Raw genomic sequence first — 24,922 nt, 5'->3', positions numbered from 1 at the left:
TATTACATTAAAAGTTATTTGATTCAACAAATTTAGGTATTTAGATATGAGTTTCTCTACATCAAATCAAACGCAACCCTACATGAAAGATATTTGATACATTGGGTTAGAGTTGAATTTGAGAAAGTCATAAAGGAACATAAAGTATGCAACTATATTTCATTATTTCATATATATTCTTGTAATTAAATTTAATTTTAATATACATAGTTTGAATGTGATATATTATTTAATTTTAAATAAAAGTATTGTTTTTTTCAATTAGTAACAAAAAAAAATTCTTAAGAAGTAATTAAATTACTATTTAATTGATTAAATAATTTTTTACCAATAGTATATTCTTTTAGTAATTTTGTTTGTAATTTATATAAAAACTCAATTCTAACTTATAATTTTATTTACACATTATATTATATCAAAAATTGTGTTGTCGATTATATTTTAATACTAGACGGATTGTTTTCGGTAATGAAGTAAATACATAGTATCAAGATTATTGAAATTATAATTTAACTGGATTTTTGATTTTAAATCGATGCCGATTTTTGAACTAAATATTCCTCAATTTTATAATCTAAATCCGAACGGAAAAAATCAAATTCAGATTTTTAAATGCGAAGCTGAAATCATAACTGATGATTTAATTACGATTACACTTTTCTGTTTATTAAAAGCATACCATAATTGCAGTGAAGTGAATTGCCAAAAAAAATACTAGTCCAAGTGGGGTAAGAGTCGGCTGAATAGAATGGGCTTTAGATTTGCTTAGTGAATTGGGCTACGTGTGAAGGTATCTTTTTTATTTTTTCCAAAGAACTGTTAAACTATCCTACTAGCCTACATACATCATCAAAATATTAAATGACCGATTCAAAACCCAAAACAAAATATCAAAACAAACTACTTATCCCAACCGAATCTCGATAAATCAATACTCAAGTATGAATAATTTTTTTAGTCCCAACATAAAAAAATTATAGTATATATATATTTTTTTCTCCAAAAAATGCATAATTTTATTAAATGAATAAAATTTTGAAATCAAAAATATATTTTTTTATCAAGGTTTAAGAGTATAACTAATTTCAAAATATTAAACGCAATTAGATTCTCGTGAGAACAGATATTCAATTTTGACATATATTATATTAAAAAGTATTTAAAAATGATAGAAAAAAACAAAGAAAAGATAAAGGAATTAGCAATGATTAAATTTGAAAATGATCCAACCCCCACAAAAATTAATATAGTAACCCCACTTTCAACACTTTCCTACTCCTACTATCCAAATATCCTCCCCTTATTGTATTGCTCGCCACAATAATACATCTACCCCTCTGCGTCTCTATTTTTCCGATCACTCACTTCATTTCCGGCAATCTCTCTCCGCTCATCTCTCTTTTTTACGGCGATTATCTCCTTCAAATTTCTACCGGTACAATTAATTCATCCTGCTCTCTGTAATATATAAACATGTGTTGTGTGTATACACATTCGTAATACAAGCTTATTGACTGTGTTGACTTGTAATCAGTTCTAATTGACTTTCAATTTTATAATTTACTTGTTAATTGAAGTTAATTAGTTGAGTTAATTGGTTAGGGTTTTATATATACTGTATTGTTTTGACTAAAATGTTTAATAAGATTATAAAGAGGGGGCAACGAAAGGGTTCGAAATCGGATAATAATATTGATTACGGTGCTAGTGGTAATCGGAGCTCTGGTTCAGTTTCGACATCGAATGTTGTTGTGAATCATGCTTCTCGAGGGGGTTTAACAGCTGGGGGTGGTGGTGTTGGTGGTGGGGGTTCTGCTGTGGTTGTTGCGGCTGATCCCGGGACTATTGAGGTACTTCCTTTGTTTAAGGATGTTCCTGTTGGAGAACGGCAGAATTTGTTTCTCAGGAAAGTGCAAGTTTGTTGTTTTTTGTTTGAGTTTACGGATACGATGAAAATGGCGAGAGAGAAGGAGATTAAGAGGCAGAGTCTTTCGGAGCTTGTTGATTTTGTGCAGTCTGGTTCGGTTAAGATTAGTGAGGGTAATCAAGAGGAAATGGTGAGGATGATTTCGTTGAATATATTTAGGTGTTTTCCTCCAGCGCCGCATGAGAATACGGGGTCTGAGAATGTCGAACCGGAGGAGGATGAACCCTATTTTGAAGCTTCGTGGCCACATTTGCAGCTTGTGTATGAGTTGCTATTGAGATATGTTGTGTCCACTGATACTGACACCAAGGTTGCTAAGCGCTACATTGATCATTCGTTTGTCTTTAAACTGCTAGATTTGTTTGATTCCGAGGATCCCCGAGAGCGGGATTATCTTAAAACTATTCTTCACCGAATATACGGGAAATTTATGGTTCATCGCCCATTTATCCGGAAGGGAATCAACAATATTTTTTATCGGTTTATATATGAAACTCAGAGGCATAATGGAATAGGTGAGCTGTTGGAGATTCTTGGGAGTATAATCAATGGGTTTGCGCTGCCAATGAAGGAGGAGCATAAATTGTTTCTTATCCGGGCGCTCATACCCCTGCACAAGCCTAAGCCAGTTGGCTTATATCATCAGCAGCTGGCATATTGTATAACACAGTTTGTTGAAAAGGACTGCAAGCTAGCAGATACTGTTATCAGGGGTTTGCTGAAATACTGGCCCGTCACTAATTGCCAGAAAGAAGTTCTCTTTCTTGGAGAACTCGAAGAAGTGCTCGAGGCTACACAAGCTGGGGAATTCCAGCGCTGTATGGTTCGTCTTTTTAAACGGATAGCTAATTGCCTTAATAGCTCTCATTTTCAGGTATGCAAAGTGACAATTTGTGCATTCTATGAATTATTAAATAGCTGCATATTTATTAATGTTTACGAATGCTGAACAATATCACTTCTGTGGCTAATGTGTTGTTCCCTTGATGTGTTTTTTTTTTAACTTTTAGCCCGGGTTTAATCTTTCTCCGCCCCATTATTTTGCTCATATCTAATTAATGCTGTGGGTGCCAGATGACTTTTCAAAAATTGGATCTCAAATATATATGTCATCGTTGCATTGATTTCTGGAGGATATTAATTGGAAAAGGACTACCCATGATATTGCTCGACCAATGCTGGTGGCATTGGTTGCTTGCCACCATGGCACCATGATATTGGCTGACCAATGCGATTATAATTTATAGCACATGGTAATTGTTAATAATTACCCAATGCTAAGTATTGCATCCATGGCCTTGTTTCCATATTTGAGGTTATCATCTTTCAAATAGTTTTGGAGTAGTATTGAAAACACAAATTATTTACCTCATTTTATCAAGAGTAGTGTAGAATGCATGTCTTACATGCTAGCATGTGTGGTACCAGACTCGAGATTGGTATTTTTTGGCTCTTTTTTCTTTAGGTTTTGCTGTGGGACACTAGCTCATTTGGACAAAATTTAGATTTCTCTATGACATTAATCATTTTAATATGTCTGTAAAAGCTCACATTCATACGGATCCTTTTCTCTTCAGTGTCCAAGTTAGTGTGTTTGTATACAATATATGCATATATTTTTTAATGTAGAAATAAAATATCTGCTAAAAGTGGCAGATAAGTGGACACTGTCCAATTGAGAAACGACTTCTACTATTGATTGGAGTAATAGCATGGTAACCTGAGTCAGAGTGTTGTTAACTCCATCTTTCTTAAAAATATAATACGGAGGGAGTAAGTATATTATTGTGATGCATTCCTATTAACCGGGCAATATGTCCCTTGCATGATCCAGGAGATTCTTTATCATCATCATTTCCATTCCATTTGACCCCATTCCTAATTCTCATTAACGAGTACACAATTAAAGTAACAAGAGACTTCCCAGTTTTTGCCGGTTTTTATAGTTTGTCCATTCGTTATTATTTTAAAACTACAAAATCTTTTTTCTCTTCTTTTATCCTCCAGACATGTTCTCATATAGGGTTAAGCAACGAAAAATTTATCTATCGAGAACTCAATGACCATTCTTAGATATCAAATAAAGCGCTTATGTTGAGTAAAAATTACTAGATTTGGTAGTACTTTTTAAGATAAATGTCTTGTTTCAAAGCTGTTATCTAAACAATCTATATATGTCAACCTGTTAAACGGGAATCAGAATTTCGTTTTTAAGTGTTGGTGTTTGGTTAAGAGGTTTATTTGATCAAAGTGGGTAAGGCATTTCTATTAACTGGACTGGACAATATGTCCCTTACATGATCCAGGAGATTCTGTATCATCGTCATTTCTATACCCTTCGATCCCATTCCTTATTGTCATTAATAAGTACACAATTAAAGTAACAAGATTCTGCCTAGTCTTTGCTGGTTTTATAGTATACCCTTTTGTTTGTTAGAATTTTAAAACAACAAATTTCTTTTTTCTCTTCTTTTATCCTCTAAACATGTTCTCATGTACGGTTAAACAACGAAAAGTTATTTATCAATAAATAAATAACCATTTAGAGACTTTTGGTTTGATTTATTATAATCGCTTTTATCGAGTAAAAATTTCCAGGTTTGGTACTTCCTTTTCAAGATAAGTCTCTTATTTAAAAAACTGTGATCTAAACAACCTATGTATGTCGCCAAGTTAAATGGGAATCAGAAAATCATTCCTAGGTATTGGTGTCTGGTTAAGAGGTTTATTTGATTAAAATGGAGAATGCATTCCTATTAACCGGGCAATATGTCCCCTACATGAGCCAAGAGATTCTATATCGTCATCATTTCCATTCCCTTCGGCCCCATTCCTGGTTCTCATTAATAAGCACACAATAAAGTAACAAGATACTGCCTAGTCTTTCCTATTTTTTCTAGTATCCCCGTTCGTTAGAATTTTGAAACTACTAATTTCTTTGTTCTCTTCTTTTATCTTTCAAACATGTTCTCGTATAGGGTTGAACGGAATTTTTTTAACCAATAACTCATTAACCATTTTGAGCCTTTTGGTTAACGGGTTTTTAGATATCAAATAAAGCGCTTATGTCGAGTAAAAATTACCAGGGTTGGTGCCACTTTTTCAAGTAAGGTGTCTTATATAAAAAACTGTGATCTAAACAACCTATGTATGTCAACTAGTTAAACTATGCAATAACGTCATTAATGTTTGTGATTCTATTAAATGTTTTCTTGCTCAATATTAAATTAATAGGTGTAGATGTGAGACAGGTTGAAAAAGTGTTCTGTAAAGATATATTTTCTTCATTGTTCCTCCAACTGTAGCTACAGTCGAAGATTGAGCTTTGATATAATATCGTATGCATTTACTTTTTGTATTACTTTACTTGGCTGTATTAATGCCATAAACCCATAGTTGTTACCGAGACTTTAGGTTTCATCTCTGATTAGCAAACTGCCTCGTGTCAAGATATCACCATCAAGCCATTAGCATTGAATGAAGTAGAAATCACAGCTCGGTAGGAATTTTCGAAATCAGTGCCGTCATTCTTTCTCTAAATTGTTCTTTGGTAATATAAATTTCTGATACTTAAATTTTGCTGCATTAAAAAGTTACTTAGTGTTATATAAACAATCTACAAATAAAGGATGAAAGTAGATGCTACAACTCTTTTTTTTCCGACTGGTATCCATCTTAAAATTAAGGTACTACTCATGATATCTTTTTGATACTTCTGTCCTAAACCCCTATTTGGGAAAATATGAGTAGCGAACGGCGAACGGCAAACCTGAAGGTTATATGATTTGTTTCATTTAACTATACATTTGGCGTTCTTATAAGTTTTATATTCAATTGCCTTTGATAGGTTTTATTTGGGCTGGTTTACTTATATCAATGGCATGTTATTTACAAATATTGAATTGAGGAGGTAATATGACTGGTTTGGATTTTGTTGCGAGTACATGATGTAACAATGAAGTAGAGAAAGAAATCAGGCACTATAAGATGGTTTCTATCAAGTTTAAGGTCTTTTCAGTTTTCTTGTCCCAAAAGATGTTCCAGCCTTGTAGGCTTCCGTAATACCAAGTTTGTAACTACAGGGCCAACTTGAAGTGACAAGGCGTGAGTGAGAGCAGTATTACATTTTCAAGCTGAATCGAATGACAGGTCGTGGTATTAGAGTATTTAGGTGCCACAAACATATCGAAACCTGAGTCAAATAAATAGAAAACAGGAAAGTATGTAAGAACCCTGATTTCAGAGATGGCTGTGGATTTGAATATAATGATTTTTTTAAAAGTGGTTATAATGATTATTTATGCTAATAATCCGAGATAGAAAGCTTTGCTAAATTAAGAAATTCATGTAAAACTTTCTGCCACCTTTCGTGGTTTTCCTCTTCTCCTTGATATCATTTTTTTCTTTTTATTTTGACCTAGTCAGTGTCGTCAATTAGTGAAAATTTGATGCATGTCTAAAATGCAAGCCATGAAAAATCTGATGCATGCATACAAATACATTCAGCCATGCCAATATTTCGTGACCTGTAGAACTACTTTTTAACTCTTGTAGAATACAGACTTTTTATCCTCATGTAGAATTATACCCCCGGAAGTCTAGAACGCGAAATGATATATTTGAAAGTCTTTTACTGTTTTAGTGATGCGCAGCTTTACTGTAATTATGTGTTAAATTGTATTTTTATGTTGTAATATGAAGAATACCTAAATAAGCATCAATATTTCTCCTTTCCTCCCAATGTTTTTCCTAAGCAAATGCACTATGCAGGTTTCAGAAAGAGCTCTTTTTTTGTGGAATAATGAGCATATTGTTGGTCTCATCGCTCAAAATCGGAGTGTCATTTTGCCGATCATTTTTGAGGCACTGGAGAAAAATATAAGATCCCACTGGAATCAGACTGTCAATGGTCTGACTGTTAATGTTCGGAAAGTGTTCTCAGAAATGGATATTGAGCTATTTGAGGAGTGCCAAAGGAAGTTTGCGGAGAAAGAGGCGAAGGCGGAAGATTTGGAAGAACAAAGGGAAAGTAAATGGCAGAGATTGGTTGCTGCAGCCGAACGAGGGGTCTGAGTATGAAAATATAAAACAGTTAATTCAATCACTTAAAGGATGCTCATCATAGTCAAGAGAGGAGATATCCATGGTGGCTTATGTTTACACCCATCTCTTGTTAGGCCCGTCCTCTTTTTTTTTTTTCTTTTTTTTGCACAAGCATTGAAGTTTTTTTTTGCAAGTAGTTATGCAAATGATGGATGGTTTGTAATTGTATTATATGTATTTGTTGTGCAAATTATAAGCTTCAGGAAGTATTTTAAACCAGTATACTTTGCACAAATTTGAATTAATGTTTAATTGTGTAGTTCAACAATCATTTATCTCATAAAGCTGAAGAACATGATACCGCTATATCTGGAATCTCTGCGTGAAAATAAATACTTCTTGTAGTTGTATGTGTAGTCAGTTGTCACGCTTGAGTTGTGCATACTCTGGGTTATGTTTATTTGTAACCATTATAATGTATTAGGGTTTTCTCTCATTTCACAGCTGACATATTAAACTAAGCTTCTGAATGAATATTAATATGATTATGGTTAAATAGCAATTATTATTATAACTAAATTAAGAAGAAGAATAGTCATTAAAAATTGCTACATTTTTTATTATTGGAAGTAAATCTAAATTGAAAATGAAATAAAAAAGGAACATAAACAAACGATAAAGTAGTCCGAAGGACGAAGCAAACGAACATCGTAAATAAACCTAAACCTCAGGGGGTAGAAGCTGTGTCTATCTATAATCTATCTATCTATTCTATTCTATCCTGTTTGGCAGGCAAAGAACGACTATATAATCCATTCATCCTCTATCTTAAATTTATCCAAAATATAAAGAGGTAAGATCAGTACAGTAAGGAGGGGTTTTGCAAGAATGTCAAAGAAAGGAGGAAAAGGAACAGGAGGTGTTTCCCCAGTACTCATAAAGGATGCTCCTTGGAGGGAAATTAATCCTAATCAAAAACCCATCCCCAAAATCCATGTTTCCCCTCTTCTTCGTGTTCCTAAAGACCCCTTCTCTGATTATGCTCAATTCGTCATGAAGGTCTCTCTCTCTCTCTCTCTCTCTCTCTCTCTCTCTCTCTCTCCCTCTCTCCCTCTCTCTCCCCCGCTCTCTCTCTCTCTCTCTCTCTCTCTCCCCCCCCCTCCCTATCTCCCTCCCCCCCTCTCTCTAGGTGATTGTGTAATTGTTAGTTTGTAATTATTATAATTGTAATGGGATGATTGTGCAGAACCCAAATCCAATTGGAAGTGGCCTAGGGAGTGAAGCTATAGTTGAAGCAGCTGGACCTGATTGTATTATTCCTGGTCAGATTACTCCAGTTAGATTACTTGGTCTTAAGGTATTATTTTCTCCTTGGTCGTGATATCTTTTGTTAAACTTAATTAGCTTTTAGAATTGTTCATTTCACATTTCTGGTTTTACTATATTTTACCCTTAAGTATGTTACTCTTAGTATGCAACTTGTTATATATGAATTCGGACGAGGTTAGAAAAATCCCACCTATACCCACTTTAGGCCCTACTAAAGCTGCCCTAGTTTAACTCATTGATTTTGAAGATGTTGAATCTCAAATGAAATAAGATGAACACTTTACTTGGAAGGATTGTTTTAATTATAGGTCAATTTTTTATGTAAAGTATATATAATATAGATCATACGCTGCTTTTTGCCTTTATCTTGCTTACAATTTTCAGAAGACTAAGTATAGAGTATACATGCACAAGTATTTCAACACAGATATTTACTGGCCTGGAATTCCTGGATTACGATCCTGTGGGGTAGTTGCAACTTCTTTTTAAATATTGTGTCTTGTTGGACATTACCTTACTTGCATGTTATGGCGAAGAGGAGACATTAATGTTTTAATTACACATTTGTATAAAATCTTTAGTCGTGTAGTTAATCAATCTGTCACTTAAACTACTAAGAAGCATGGGTGCGGTACTTAGGTGGTGCATTGCGTATGGGTACCCCACCCAGTGTGTCTCCTTATTTATTGGAGGGGATTTAGGGTGGGTTGTGGGAAGGGTAGTTTAGGTTATTGTTTCAGTCAACTTTAAACAAGTTTTACAAAACACAAAAACGATCGAGTGGGTAATCGATGTGTTATCTCCAGTAGCTGTCCTCATCGTTCTTTCTTAATTCGTTCTCCGGTGTAATCGATTTTATAAATATGTTTATAACAATCTCTCTGTAATCCTCTGATCAATCTGTGATTTTGTGTATGTATATGTATACTACTATAGTCTATGTATATGTGTGTTAGTATGGACTGATTTAGGTTTATATGTTGTAATCAATGTTCACTGTTTATATATGTATATTTATTGCCATTTGACTTTGACTATCTGATTTTGTCTGAATTAATTGTTAATTCTAATTTTTGCTTTTAATAGTTAATAACTTAATATTCAATTATATAATATTATTTGAATATTAAAGAATGATAAACGTATGTATTTGATTATTAGTTTAAATTGAATGCGGCCCTTGGTTATATATATATATATATATATATATATATGGGTGGCAATCCATGGAAGGCTTTCTTAGATAGAGGTCCGTAGAAAACCATTATTTAAAAAATATAAATACATAATTTATTTCATTTTTCATCATATATAGTTACAAATTTTAATTACCAAAATTTAAAACAAAGTTGCACAATTTTTTTATTTAAAAAATCATTGAAATTTGATGAAACAGTCTAAAGTGGTTCTGTAGCAGAATCACAGTAAAATCACATTTATCCAAAATTATTCTGCAATAGAAAATCATTCTTTTTTCAAATTTCAATTGTTAAACGTTTTATTATATTTAGATATAATTATTATTCTACATTAGCAACGAATTTGATGAAATTCTATAATAATATCAAGGGTTCTCTACGGTTCTATATATAAATATATATGTATGTATGTATATATATAGAGAGAGAGAGAGGTTATATGGAGACCACCTTTTATTTGGAGACCTTGGAGACCACTTATGTTCTGCAAGTAAAATATTGCATAAAAATGTTGTAAACGTATCATTTTGCTAACCATACTCTACAAAGATCATTATTTTATTCAAAATCTTGCATGTCATATATGTGTTGCATGCAAAACATTACAAAATGTTTTACTACGAAACATGTTTAGTTTGTAGAAAATTTGTTTAACTTGCAGAATATACACATTTTACTTACTAAAGTTAAAAGATCTTCAACAATTTTATTAATGAATTTCCGAGGTTTCAAAGAATTAGTGCCATATAACTCCCCCCCCCCCTCTCTCTATATATATATAAAAATCACCGGACCCCCCGACAACCGAATCCTCGTATACTTGGATTTGTCTAATTCCGTTATTCCCGTCCTACCCACCCGCACCCCCACAACTGCACTCATGCTTCTCAACATTCATATCTGTTTATGTTTTACACAAAACAACCATTGAAACCCACCATATTTTTTGAGGGGTTATATTGTTACTAACAATATAACAGTCAAAATATTAAAAAACAGCCCTAAAACCCAACTTCTTTTAAGCCCATAAGTGTTTAGAAATCCATGTTATCAATGATAACAAACGTGAAGACATTTCCGTACATATACATTTATATTCTACTTCGTTTCTTCTCATGTATATATATATATATTGTGTGTGTGTAAACAGTTAAATATATATATATATATTCCTACGGTTATAGTGTTATACATACTAATATACCATGTATATGCTTGTTCTTTTGTGGTTCCAGTTACATAATAATATATATGTATGATTTACACCGTAAAGGAGAAATGGCTACCGAAAAAAGTGATAGTAAGAAAACTTATCCAATATGAAAGTTCTTTTAAGTTTCATATTCCTATTTGTGGTGTTTTTGCAGAATTCTATAATAAATAATTCATTTTCTAAGTAAATTCGTTTCATTTCGATGAGGCGCGCGCCTCGCCTCGCGCCTCATCGCCTAGGCTCCAAGGGACCCTAGCGCCTCGGTGCGCATCTCGCCTTTAATAACATTGATTGTTAGAGCTGCACAATATTTGTTTTAATCTGTAATTGAGACTTTTTAAATCTCGATTCAAGACTGTGTACTTCAAACATCAGTTTACGGGATAAACTTGCTCTTCGAATTTGGTTTGTGTGCGTGGCTGCTGTCTCACTATGTACTAGTTGAGACTTGAGACTGAGGAAGCAGTGTGTGTAGAAGTTGCAAATTCTTCTTAAGAATGTTACAAAAAAGACCTCTTTATAAGAATGTTAAAAAAGGCCTCAAATCAATAAGATTCATTTTCCCTGTTTCGGATACTTCTTCCCTAGCAGCAGCTAGATTTTCCTTTCACTAGTTACATGTACACTTAATGTGTAGTTTCTACCAATGGCAGATCCTTCCAATAAGAGTAACTTTTCTTCAAGGTTACAAGACCAGTGGAGTGAGTAGATATTGAAATTATTGAGCTATATCGGGATGTTTATTTTCTCAGACGCACCCTCTCTTCCTTTGTCAGTCCCAGTCCCATTATTTACTGGGGGAACTATTACTGCAGATGTTGAGTATAGCCTTTGTTCAAGAATGTTCTATGTTTTCATGATAAACTTGCCAGCATATTGCTCTGTAGTTGCCTATGCTCTGTAGTTGCCTGAAAACAGCCGTTCTCAATAAAGAAATACATCTGACTTCCTCAGTCCCTATGTGGAATGTAAAGCAGCCATGATCATTTGGTGTAAAAATTACACCAGATGTACTTTTGACACCAAATTTGTAAGATATAGTGTAAATGGGTTGGAGTTGATTTTATAAGTACTGTAATTTTGACACTAAAATAGTGTCAAAGTTGCCCTATTTTATTGTTACAGGTTGGAGATGGTAGTGTTGCATTGGAGTAGGTTTTGTACTACAAATTGCGTTATAGTGTTGGGTTGGAGTTGCTCTAAAGCAGCCATGATCAATTTCTGAATAGTGAATACAGAACATACACTTGTAGGACTCTTCTGCACCATGGACCACCTTTTATCTAGGCTACACATTTGTAGGTGGAATTTGTATAATTGTTTCAAACCCATAATTGCTCAATTATTTTCAGGGTGTTGCTTCTTTCTGATGTAGATTTTTAGTTTTTAACTTGTCAGACTCACTTGAGATTTCCTGCCTATCAGGTGTGGCCTATCGACGTCGACTTGAAATTTCTGGATCCAGTTGGACGTGAGCTTCAGCACATTGGGAAGGTAACCTATACTTTCTCAATCCTTGTAGTGTTAATTCTGTGCATCATTAACATATTATTCTGGTGCAAACATACCATATCTAGAAGGTATTGGGTAGATGCTTCTTCTTTACTTGTAATTTTTGATGTGAGAAATTATTTGTCAGAAATTAATGAATGGTTAACTTGTGGTAATGTAAAACTCAGAAAGCCAACAATATTAAGTAGCTCTTCCTTGTTAGAATATTTCATAGTAAGAGTCATGGTGTCATATATATGTGTGTCAGACACAATGTCTATACTTGATATTATAAAAAGAAGGTACATGAGGATATGCAATCAATATCCTTCTTCAGTTTAATGTAGTAAAAGATTCCCACTGTCAGCACATAAATATATGGCACGAACAGACTTGAGAGTGTGATACACCACTGTTTGTCTGTCAAACAAATGCCAGTGAACAAGATTGAGCTGGAATGTTTGTTATATTAAAATTCACATGGATAATTAACATTTAGGAGTTGTAAAGATTATATTTGCAACATGATCCTTTTTTTTGTCAAGATGATTATCTATCTAGTCAAGTGGGAGGCACGTAAGCTTTTGTTTTGTCACCTTGCTATAACTTCTAATCCTTGGAGTGAAGAACGAAATTTCAATCGTTAGCGAGTTTTGAATAAAGAATGGGTAAGCTGTAAAAAGTAAATCGAGGTCAGAACTAAAAACCTTATGTTATAAATTATTATTGAAAGATGGCTATTCATATCTTATGTACTGTGAGAAGTGTTGACAGTACTACTGTCCTAATCGCGATCAGTGTCCTAATCAAAATATGGGGAATGTTATTGCTGCAGTTCATGGATTCAGCTGTAAACCTTATGGACAAGGCACTTGTGGATCGTTAGGGGCTACAAATATGAGTTGAGATCTAATGGACAACCCTGAGTAATTACAGAGAGGATCTCTTTCTTCAGGATGTTATTTGTGATATGAGATAGTTTGATAAATGTTAACGAAACTAGAGAGCATGTAATACCTAGGATTCCAGTTTGACTTGTCTTTAAAAGAAAAGATATTTTTCCTTGAAATCGTTTTCTTTAATACATGAGTGAAAAATAATAATTTTATGAGTTTGAATAATTTTATTTTTAACAGTATAAAAAATAAGTAAATAACAAAGAAGGATTAGAATTTACCTTAGAAGGAATTATATCCATATCCAAGTAGAAATTGCAATAATTTAGACAAATATTAAAGTAAGTATATGTACTATGAATTCAAACTACAAATTATAAATTGTGTCGTTTAAAGCATGCACTGGCTTGCCCATACTCCAGATGTGTATTGTTGCGTGCTTGAAAAAATCCAAAAAAAAAAAATCAAAAATGCAAATTTTATTGGCGTTTTAGGTCATTTTGGATCCTTGAATCCAAAACTGGGATTATTTTTATAATTTTCTGTTAGTAGTCTAATTTTCCATCTTTGTGTATAATCCGAAAATAAAAACGAAAAAATATTTTGTTTTTAAATATTTATGAATTTAACCAAGAAAACATATTTACTCTTAGATTTATTAAGATTTACAATAGAAATAATTATTTTATTTTTTGAATTATGATTCGGTTTTGTTTTGCGTCATTGAATATATGACAAGGGCACAAAGTCAGAAGATAAGCACAGGGGAAAGAGACCGATAACATACACCAGGGGCGGTGTGGATGATGATCGCAAATTTAACTGATAGTAGGCAGAATTAGGTCATTTTTAAGATTGAAATTGTCAGACTTGTGATCTAAGAGATAGAATGTGTCGGATGTATTCTTAGAAATCTTCATACCACTTGCCCAACTCTCCCTGTCGCCACTCATCTTAATTAGCCAGCTCCAGCCCCCCGAGTGCCGGGGATAAAAGTGTTGTTTTAAAAATTATATGACTGTTTGGTAATATTTTTGTTATTTATCTGAGTTTTACACTGATGGATGTAGCATGTAGGCAGTGTTAACAGAAAGAACAGAAAATAAACCTTGCCTGATCATGCCCTATCAAATGCTATTTCAAATAACCCAAAAACGACCATAATCTATTCATTTTACTGCCTCCAGGGTACCGTTGGTGACCGGAGCAGTCCCGGAGTTTTCGGCATCAAGCACCACTGCCTGTTCTCGAAATTTCTTGTAAATATCACCTCTGTAAAAGTCTTTAGTTCTAACCACCAGTATAAAAGACACAAGAGCTCCGAACACAGTTGCCCCTGCAATTACCAGAAATGCTAGCTTGTAACATTCTACTCCAGTGCATGTCAAGTCCTCTCCGACGAGACGCTTTAGTCCCTTCGCTTTCATTTGCTTCAATGCTTCTTTATCATAAAGATGACCTGCGACGATAACATTTAAAACATATGCACCCACTGGACTCGCACCAGCACCTAAATTGTACAGGGTTGAATAATACTTGAGCCCGAATAGTTCAGAAATAATCGCGAAAATTAAAGGCCATTGTGCTCCGAAAGAAAACCCCATAATCACGGACGACAAGTAGAGTGTGTTGGGCACGCCGAAAGCAATTAGTACATGTCCTACACATGAGAAAAGTAACACGAGTGTGAGCATCAGGGGACGGGGAAACTTGTACTTTGTCAACAGAATTTCGGATACGAATCCGGAGAAAACCCTGCCCAGATAATTCCATATACTGACTAATGATACGAAGGTGGTAATACTTCGAGTTGGATAGCCCAGTGATTTCCCGATTTGCCCCAGATTATCGATAGCCGTAAGTGTGCCTCCGATACCAAAAGTTGTGGCTGTGAATAAAATGATCATGTCAATGCTAAAAATTGCTTGTGGTATCGTATAATCTTCACCACGTTCCGGATGTTTAAAAACATTGCTGAAACACGAGACTTGCTCTTTCGTGGTCGTTGAAGGATGATTTGTCGTAGCTGGAGAAGTCGGCTTTTCGTTGACCACTTGAAGCTGGATACAATCATTTCTCAACACAGCTTGTTTCTTGAGCTTCCATATCTTCCACTCTTCTTTGATGACAATAAAAAGTGGGGCGAAAAGTAATATAACTACGATTGAAGCGGTTGCACCGTACTCGACCCTCGTAAAACTAAGACTATTTTGCATTATAATTATAACCATAAGAAAACCAGCTAAACCAAGAGATATGTAAAGGAGATTATAGAAAATCTTGAGCTCATTAGCTACTCTGACCACCTTCATTATCCGAACAGTTCTGAGAAATACAAAGGACACGACTGTAGGTAACCAACCAATTAGCAAGATTAGTGACTTTGAATCATCCCCGTAAAGAGCATGATATAGTTGTGTGATGATTGCTCCACTTAACCCCACAAATCCCTTCAACAGACCTAATACAACTCCTCTGCTCTCGGGGAAATTTTTGACGCATGTAACTAATGCGCCCGTATTGGCAAACGACTGAGAATTAGCTCCCACGCATATGTACAAACACATCTGCCATACTTTAGGTTTGGCTATTTTACCAGCAACCGCAAGCCATATCATGAAGTAACCGGAGAAGTTCATGACTGCGCCAAGAGAAAGCACAACCCATGGCGGGGTTACTTCGTTGATAAGGCCAGAGATAATTCCGATGTTACCACCCAAGTCTTTGAAGAAACTTAGGAGATTTAAGGTTGTCTGGTCATAACCTAGAGATGACTTGATCTGGTTGGAGTAAAGGCCAAACATGTAGGTTGCACCAGAGACAGCCATGATGCAGAAGGAAGCAAGCACCATGAACCACCTGCCGGTGATTATCTGGAGGCTGAAACTCCTCATCTCCTTTAGACCAGAGCCACCACTGCTAAACTCAGTCATTTTCTGGGAATTATTAAGCTCGAGATAGGTGTATGTTCGATGGGTGAATGAAGTGAAAAGGAGCAAATGTATTGGAGGTGTGAGTGACCGTCTACTCCTAATAATCTTGTCGTGTTTCAAAAATTAATTATCATGGAAATACAAGTAGTATATAACTAATTTAAACACGATATCCAAGTTTGAAGGTATGCAAAAAGAAATGAAAATTTGAAGCCGCGGTTGTAGGATTAATATAGACTCATAGTCATCAGGTAGTCAAATTTACAATGTCAAGTTGGAAGATGAGACCAAATGCATCATGTCCGCAATCTGTGATGAATTTGTGGTACATGATTAGATACAGACAAATTATTGTGCAATAATAAGGAACTGGGTGGAGTATTTTTGGCCTTACATACATGATTTCTGCTCTGGAGACCTACAAATGCATCAAGTTGGTTTCTGGTGTACGTAAAGCGATTAGCAACTTAAGCTCAACCAAGATCTTCTAATCCATAAATCTCTGAGTGTTTTAATGTAATTTGACAACCGAAATTTAGATAATTTGAGTAATGTTCAAGTTGAAGTAGTAGTCAATCTGTGGTGGTTGAGCAATGAACACCACAACATATATACCCAAATCTTGTCATTCGTCGATCATAACGCATTATACGAGTAGCTTTCATACTATTAAGGATTATGAATCAGTTACACGGAAGTCCAAATTCTGGGGAAAAAACAAAGTGCGGTTAGACAATTCAACAGTCTGTGACATGCTTCTACGATAATGCTCCCATATCAAGAAGCTTATGACTTGTTTGAGAGGGAAGCTCCATATCAATTATCTGCTCTGCCTATATGAGTACTGGCTAACAACAAATTAGGATCACATAATCATATTCATTTCATCAACTAACTACAAATAGGTGCAAACAGAATGCAATCGTATTATGTGGATCATTGTTCTGAACTATCGTAGTGAAGTTTGGCATGTTGTATTTGCCGACTTGTGAGTACTTGTCTCGTAGTGAATTCTGGCAGGTTTCATTTAAAGCTATCAATTCCTGCCACAACAGAGTCTTTATAACAATCAACTTCACATAGCCGTAATGCACCAGATACCACCTATGAGCTATGACAGGGTTAGTTCGCTGATAAGGTCCGAAATGATTCCGAATTGCAAACTTAAGAGATCAAAGTTGTGTGGTCATAACCTAGAGAATAACATAACATATCTAGCAGCTAATTCGGGTGATTTTGGACCTTGGGGTTTTGGCATATCTAGCAGCTTAAGCTCAGTCAGGATGAAAATAACATAACATATGAAGCTAGATACAGTTTTACAGCTGCAGACAGAATGCAAGTGATAACTCACGTTTCACTGGATAAAAAAATATATGAATACCTCACGCACAGATTCCGTTTGATATCTGGAAATAGAGGGTATTCATAGCCGGTGTCTCTCAATGTTATTCAAATATTTAACAGAATCTGGAAATAAGAACCTTGCCAGCAAAAGAGGCAAACATTGAACCTCCATTTTGAAACCTTGAGATGGTGAATTTGTATTTGGCTATTTGCCATTGGAAAGCTGGCAGTGAGGAGTGGGGGCTGTTATATTGTCAACTTGCATCTTTAATTTGAGGTGAAAAGATTACCTGATTCCGGCAACGGTAACTGTTACTCAAGCAACGACATATCTTTTATATTCAATCACAAACACAACAAATATACCATTCTGCAAGATCATATACATACAAAATATAACAGTAGTATTATAATACTTATCAGACAATGTTCAAATAATAAACTTCAACATCGAGCTATTTTACAACAATTCGCCATGAATATGTAGTAGAACTAGAAAGTATGAAGCCAAAAAAATGATGCAGACATCATGCAAATGATAACACATATGAAAAAAGACATGAATACATATATATACATACATTTCATATGATATCTGCAAATCCAAATAGTATTTATAGCACCATACTTCGGGCATCCCTCTCTGATCTTTAAGTACAAACCCCTCCATCTTCATGTCCTTGTACAATGATGATATATAATATAGGATAATATTTACAGAAGTACCAATGACGTATAATAAAGGAAAATATTTACAGTGATACCGACGCGGGTTGCAGAGGCATGAGATCGGTTGGTAGAGGTTTCAAGTAAAGCTTCCCAACAGAAGGCATTTAAAACATATATGGGAAGCCGCATCTTCCCAGCTATATACATTGTTACTGCTTGTCCGAGGATGAATTGTTGGAGAGGCTGCTATGTTCACTATGTTCCCTTTTAACTCATTGCTACAAACTACCACTTAATCTTCTTCTTTGCTGTATTGCTAAGTTAGTCCTGCCAAAGTTCTTAACTTGGTACGGCTTAGCCATTCCACTATACATAACCACATTGGATGTCAACTATAATATTCTTCACACATCATCACTCCCAACCCATCAACATCTTTCGAACTGCTTCCTCGATCATGTTCCTTGGGATAGACGAGCCATCCCCTTCATCAAGCAAAACTCTATAAACTTCCCATTCGCGATCTCCAATCATGTGCCTCGCAATTTCAGCCTGTAGATGAAAACACAACTTGAGAAAAAAATGTGCAAACAGAATTTTACTCCTGAATATTTTCAAAAGCCAAATGGTTGAAAAAACAGTAGATGCAAGTGAAAGGTCGTTTTTAAACAGAAAGACTGCTGAGTCTTATAATAGAAATAGCATTTAACATAGAAAAGTTGTACTCGACTAAGGACTGTCAACCCATAATTTATAAGGAAATGCTCACAATTTGAGTTGGCTAACAGTGAACTGTAACAGACTGAGATTCTTGGTATTTCCAATTCAATCGAATGTCGGTGTCATATAATTCAGTCTATCACAATGAAGAATGCACTTTAAAAATAAACTTCTATAAAGAAGAATAGAGGATGGGATGCAAGGAGTACCGTAAAAATCCCAGTGTCCAGCATCTTCAGAGCTAGGGTGATGTCATAAAAAACAAGTGGCCGACCCTTTCCAGATAACTCTACAGGGTTTGCAACTAGCAATTCTGTATCGGGACCTCGGCTCACAAGAGCTAATCTGAGGGGGTTGTACAGTTCCATACGCAAACGAGAGCACAATGAACCCTGCTTGCTTGGGTCAACTATCTTCTTTCCATCAGCTTGCATAATAAATAAGTCTACTTCGCATTCTGTTTTTGTTTTTGTAGTGAAGCGGCCGTAAGAAATCTGTTAACATGAGAAATACTTAATATAGAATCTAATAATCCAATAATAGAATAATACCGAGAATGCTATGAGTATTTTACACAAACTTATGTGATGGAGTTCAACAGTTGAACGCCATATCAAAAGAATCCTTTATTCAACAAGTAGCAGGCTTAAAGACAAATTAAACTTAGTTATAACTTAACTATCACAAACTTAAATCGGAAGAAAGATGGGCTACAACATTTCAGGCTATTATGTCTGTTGCATGAAGGAGTAAGCATCTCACTTACATATTTCTCAAGGTAGAGCCTATATGGTGAGTTATCACATAAAAAGATTATTACTCCAAAGTCAATAAAACACATGCATATCAATCTGGTAATCTTCCACATCAGGATACTATCATCTAATGCATCAAGAGAGTGATACTAAAAACAACGGTTACACCAACTCAAATGAAAAACATCATTACCTGGATATTGTAATCTTTCAAAGTTCTCATAATATCATACAAGAGCCCTTTGTGATCCTGACAGACAATTTGAACAAGGGTGTGAGCAGGACTGAGGGAATTGTCCATTGTTATGGTAACATTATGTGAAGGAGCAGATCCAATTTTTTGTGAATCGATCATCTCTAACTTCATGTCTTCAGTTAGTGCTGCAGGGAGCACAGTGGGAAACTGGGAGCAAGCAGTAACCTCAAGCCCGACCTTTTCTATGTCACAACTTATCAATGAATCCCCCAGTACAGCTCTCAAACTATCATGTGTGTCATCCTTTCTCTTTTTTGTGTGTAGTAATTCCCTGATATAACAATGTATGAGAACCCTTAGGTTCTTGAAACTAAAGCACTTCAACAATTTAATTACTTAACAACATGCCCTGCCCTAAAGAATTAAGAACACAGGAATAACTAAAAATGAATTGTGTCAACTTTCTGTGATACAAACAATTTAAATAACCCTATAAATATTTCAATGTTGGGTAAATTTAGGAATAAGAGATCTTATTCCAGACTGCTGATTTTAACCTTGTGTCTGTGATGAAGAAGAGATCCATCACTCTCCCATCTGGGGTAGTAGATACCTTCACTTTCTTTATTGTGAGTTCAAGCTCACAGAGGACCGATGTTACATCTGCGAAAAATATTTCACTGTAAGAGGTGTAAATAATTTGAGGATTAACTAAATTAAATGCACACTCATATATGCTGGCAGTAGAAAAAATGGGGAAATCAGCAAAGATTCAGAAAATATTATCTGTACCAAACAGTATACGAAATAATATAGAACACAATAAAAACATGATTATAAAACCCACTTGTCCGATACGATAATTTATATGCACATAATTTAAGTAGGGAACTGTTAATAATTCTTAGAAATTTACCATGTAAAAGGCCTCTTCGATCATGGCAACAGAACTTCAAGAGGAACACTTCTGAAGGCTTTGGTGGCTCCAAATCAGTCCTGTAATAAGAGATTCCTGAAGCTGAAGAACAAGAAGGGCAGCACTCTGACAATCTCTTCTTTAATAAACTCCATCTTGTATTTTGTTTCCCGAAAACCCAAAACACAAGATAACACCATTTCCCATCGGTCGACACATCTTCAGCATCAAACAGTAACAAAATCAGAAGAGAACACAGTTCAGCACCATTTACACAAACAAAGTTCTAACTAGCAGTTCACAATTCATATACCCATATATGGCCAATTGGTCATATATTATGCACTCAGTTTCTTGAAACCTAACATAAAATTGAGCTGGGAAGTACTAAACTTATTTAGATTACAAAGACATTAATAAAATCACTATAACCTGAATTATTCATCAGTTCAACTTTGAAGTGCCTTTGAATGTAACAGTAAGATGTTAGACTAACAGTATGTCAGTTTAGCCTATACAGTGATTTATAACCAATCATAAATCAGAAATTCATTACCCAAAAATAGCAATCTTTTGCAGAATAAACAATTGATGAATCATTCAAATACCCAGCAAAATTTCCAAAATTTAAACACCAAAAAAAATGCAGAAATCTAAACTTGAGAAAAAGAATAAAAAAACATACCACCCCTGTAAATGCTCAAACCAAAGAAGAGAATGATGCGGCAAAGATCACAACCCAAGCCAGTCTTGTCTGGACAATTCACAGTTATCACAGTTGGCTCACCTTCCTTGTCTGCTTGATTTATAATCACTACATCATCATATAAAATACCCATCTTTCTCAAATCTTCAACAAGAATATTCACTGCAAAATCTTGGTTTTCCTATAAAGATTGCAATATGAAGAAAGATAAAAAGTGGGTTAGATTTGTGCCATAAATTTAACCAATTCTTGTACAAAAAGATTGAATCTTGAAGAAAGATTAAAGCTTTTACCCTCTTTTCTTGTTTTCTCAGTTACATACATGTACAAGTACAGTTGAGAAAGAGAGAGAGATGAAAGGAGTAAAATTAAGGGAGTGAGCAAACAAAGAAACATGTGTGTGAACAAAGAGAAGTAAAGATAGAGATAGAAATAGAGATAGGTGGGTGTATAGGGATGTATTTTCCTTGCTTATGAATCACAAGTGGCATGTGTAGCTTTTCAAACTTGTTCATTTAATTAACTTGAATGTACATTTCTACTCTGATGAGACAGACTTGCTTGCTTTGTCTCTTAATTTTTGTATATCTCTCACTTGTTTTGGGTACTTTCCCTTGCCTTTGACTAATCAGAAGCTAGCTGTCTTTTACTCTTATTGGTTAGGTGGAGTTGGATTTTTCACCAGATTTTGTGACTATTTCACTCTTCCTTTTATTGTCCTTTCTCTGCGGTTTGTTTTCTTTTTTGGGCTGATGTTTAAACTGTAAAGTTTAAAAGTTTAGGGGTTTTGAATATACTATGAGATCCATGCTCAACATTGGTAAGTTACGAAAAACATACACGAAAAACATACACTAATATTAATATTTTTTAAAAGTAAAGTGCACTTTATGTACTTACATTTTGGGTGTCAGACCGCTTGCAATACTAACTTTCACTATCTCTCACTTGAAATACCGCAGTAATAAAATTTTTACAGTTTGCGTGATTCTGTTTACTCCCACTAACTCCGTCTCATTTTGCAGGGGTATGATTGTCATATCCTTATTACAACACAATAGTCGTATTCTTCTGTCACTATACTGAAAGAAATAAGTTTCCATCTGTCTCCCGCCTTTTAGAGAAGAAAGCAAAACTTTTTTTCCCGTTAGAAGATCGTTGATCGTTGTTGCTGCTACAATGGCGTGGTTCATCAGAGATAGGAAAGACAGCGATGCTTACCAGCCTCATGAAGGTCCCGATTACGGAGGTTAGTGCTCTAATTAAGAACTATGGTTCTAATTGAAAATGGGCTTTTTGTATTTTTGTACATATATGTTCGATTATGATTTTATTTTGTTAGAATATGAATTTATAGTTTAGTTTTGAATCTTTTTGTCTGTTTAAAGTGTTACATGTGCTTCGAGCTGTATTCATGTGGTCCTTTTCGTTTTTATACTAGAAAGTGATAAAAATATGTTTATGGTGGTCCCTTGTGTTTCATCAGGAGTGTACAAATAGTCGAAAATGATTGTTTTTTTGTATTTTATGTTTTGTTCTGCACAACAGTCAATACAGCTGAGAAAGATGGCAAAGTCAAAAAAACTGATGAAGAAGGCAAGACCAATGTGTAGATGGAGAAGGAAGCAGGTAGTGTTAGTGAAGATGAAGAAGGGTATGCATCTGATGCTTCTAGTCATTTCATAGACAGTGAAGAAGAGAGGATGGCCTCCAATAGCACTGATGAGGATGAGATTCCCTATCCAGTATTCAACCCTAAGACAAACATGAAGGAACCCAAATTTCAGATTGGTATGCTATTTGCAACATCAAAAATGTTTAGAGATGCAGTTAAAAAACAGGCTATACTGGAGAAGAGACCTATTAAGCAGTGCAGGAACTATGGAAGTAGGGTGAGGTTTATTTGTGAAGGGAAATGTGAGTGGAAGATATATGCCTCAAAGCCACAGATGACAGACACCTACCAGATCAAGGTGTATAATCCTAAACACACATGCACACAAACTTTTCACCAGAAACAGATAAATTCAAGATGGATAGCTAACTATTATGAGAATGATATTAGAATGAATCCCACATGACCCTTAGCCTCATTCCTACAGAAGGTGGTTAATGATTGGAACTGTCATGTTTCCATTTTTGTAATAGGCAGAGCAAAAAAGAAGGCATTAGAGAAAATTAATGGGAAACATGTAGATCAGTATGGGAAGTTGTGGGAGTATGGTAATGAGTTGCTGAAAGTCATGCCTGATAGCAATATCAAATTGATGACTGAAGAACATGAGGTGAGTTATGGCGGGAAGAGATTTAAGAGATTTTATATTTGTCTTGGGCCATTAAAAAGGGGATTTAGGGTTGGATGTAGGCCTCTCCTGGGTTTGGATGGTTGTCACTTGAAAGGGCCATATGGGGGCCAATTACTAGCTGCCATAGGTACAGATGCCAATGATGGCATGTACCCCCTAGCTTGGGCCATAGTAGAAGCTGAAAATTCTGACAGTTGAAATTGGTTTTTGATGAATGTTAAAGAAGATTTGAATATAGAAAATGATGGAGGATGGGCATTCATATCAGATAGGCAGAAGGTAATTGCTTTAATCTTGTCTCAACTATACATGTACCATAGTCTCATTAATTATACACCTTCTAATACTATTTGTGCAGGGTCTGATTAATGTACTTGAAGTTGTTTTCCCCAATGCTGAGCACAGATTTTGTGTGATGCGTCTCTATAGGAACATGTGGAAAAACCACAAAGGAATTGGAGTTAGAATGTTGTTGTGGTTGGCAGCTAGGGCCACTACTGACTATACTTTCAATCAACACATGGAGGAGCTAAAGAAGGTATACATAATCTATATTATCTTTACTGTCTGCCTTATCTATAACACATCTGATATGTTGTTGACATGGGCAGCTGTCAAAAAAATGCTATGACTAGTTAGCTGAGAAACCAAGAAGCCAATGGAGTAGGAGTGCTTTCAGAGCAATATGCAAGAGTGACATTTTTGTCAACAACCATTGTGAAGTCTTCAACAGTAGCATCACAAAGTATAGGGATCTTCCTATAATATCAATGTTGAAAGCAATTCACAAAGATGTGATGAGGAGGATACAACAAAGGAGGGACAAAATGCAAAACAGCTATGCTCTGAACCCCATATGTCCTAATGCCATGAGAAGGCTAAATAAGTAAGTACTTTTATCCTAATTACAGTGTTCTCTGTGTGTGTTCTTAAGTGACTTATATAGGCAAAATAATTATTTGTATGTAGGGCAATTGACCAAAGCAAATGATGCCATGTTTTATGAAGTGGTGGTGCAAGATACTTGGTCATCATGACAACTGGAGGTTATGGGATGGTGGTTGACTTGGAGGCAAATAAATGTGCTTGCAAGAAATGGGAATTGTCAGGTATCCCATGATATCATGCTTGTGCATGCATAGCATGGAGTAAAAAAGGTTATGAACCATTTATTCATCAATGTTTTACTAAAGACCTCTTCTTGGAATGCTACAAATATATTGTTGAGCCTATTTGTGGTGAAGAGGAATGGACAGAGACCCCATATCCTAAACCT

The 24,922-nt window shown here is 35.1% G+C and overlaps 4 protein-coding genes across 6 annotated transcripts; 2 read left to right on the top strand and 2 right to left on the bottom strand.

Moving 5' to 3' along the window:
• The first annotated feature begins 1,249 nt into the window (after positions 1-1,249).
• Positions 1,250-7,249, top strand: LOC141689881 (serine/threonine protein phosphatase 2A 57 kDa regulatory subunit B' beta isoform-like). Of its 2 annotated transcripts, XM_074494386.1 has the most exons (3): positions 1,250-2,801; positions 3,002-3,180; positions 6,698-6,921. In XM_074494386.1, exons 1-2 carry the CDS (start codon positions 1,635-1,637, stop codon positions 3,140-3,142), a joined length of 1,308 nt encoding a protein of 435 aa, XP_074350487.1. In that variant the 5' UTR covers positions 1,250-1,634; the 3' UTR covers positions 3,143-3,180; positions 6,698-6,921. The 2 variants fall into 2 exon arrangements, with proteins under 2 accessions (XP_074350487.1, XP_074350486.1); XM_074494385.1 differs by lacking the exon at positions 3,002-3,180 and having other exon boundaries at positions 1,257-2,801; positions 6,698-7,249.
• A 436-nt stretch (positions 7,250-7,685) lies between these two features.
• On the top strand, positions 7,686-13,271 carry LOC141692972 (uncharacterized). Its single transcript, XM_074497944.1, has 4 exons — positions 7,686-8,029; positions 8,217-8,327; positions 12,137-12,205; positions 13,038-13,271. The coding sequence occupies exons 1-4, from the start codon at positions 7,859-7,861 to the stop codon at positions 13,086-13,088; spliced, it is 402 nt and encodes a 133-aa protein (XP_074354045.1). The 5' UTR covers positions 7,686-7,858; the 3' UTR covers positions 13,089-13,271.
• Positions 13,272-14,084: 813 nt separating this feature from the next.
• On the bottom strand, positions 14,085-16,321 carry LOC141692655 (protein NUCLEAR FUSION DEFECTIVE 4-like). Its single transcript, XM_074497564.1, has one exon. It carries the CDS (start codon positions 16,029-16,031, stop codon positions 14,268-14,270), a length of 1,764 nt encoding a protein of 587 aa, XP_074353665.1. The 5' UTR covers positions 16,032-16,321; the 3' UTR covers positions 14,085-14,267.
• Positions 16,322-17,942: 1,621 nt separating this feature from the next.
• Positions 17,943-21,918, bottom strand: LOC141690370 (ACT domain-containing protein ACR10). Of its 2 annotated transcripts, none has more exons than XM_074495174.1 (7): positions 21,634-21,909; positions 21,320-21,521; positions 20,635-20,853; positions 20,276-20,381; positions 19,716-20,049; positions 18,977-19,261; positions 17,943-18,599 (listed from the first exon to the last, which is right to left on the bottom strand). In XM_074495174.1, exons 2-7 carry the CDS (start codon positions 21,471-21,473, stop codon positions 18,462-18,464), a joined length of 1,236 nt encoding a protein of 411 aa, XP_074351275.1. In that variant the 5' UTR covers positions 21,474-21,521; positions 21,634-21,909; the 3' UTR covers positions 17,943-18,461. The 2 variants fall into 2 exon arrangements, with proteins under 2 accessions (XP_074351275.1, XP_074351276.1); XM_074495175.1 differs by lacking the exon at positions 17,943-18,599 and adding an exon at positions 18,630-18,903 and having other exon boundaries at positions 21,634-21,918.
• Positions 21,919-24,922: the final 3,004 nt, after the last annotated feature.

Source organism: Apium graveolens, chromosome 10, assembly GCF_009905375.1.
Source record: "Apium graveolens cultivar Ventura chromosome 10, ASM990537v1, whole genome shotgun sequence".
In the NCBI taxonomy this organism is placed as follows: Eukaryota; Viridiplantae; Streptophyta; class Magnoliopsida; order Apiales; family Apiaceae; genus Apium; species Apium graveolens.
Note: the sequence above shows the minus strand (reverse complement) of the source record. Positions and strands in the feature narration are given on the sequence as shown.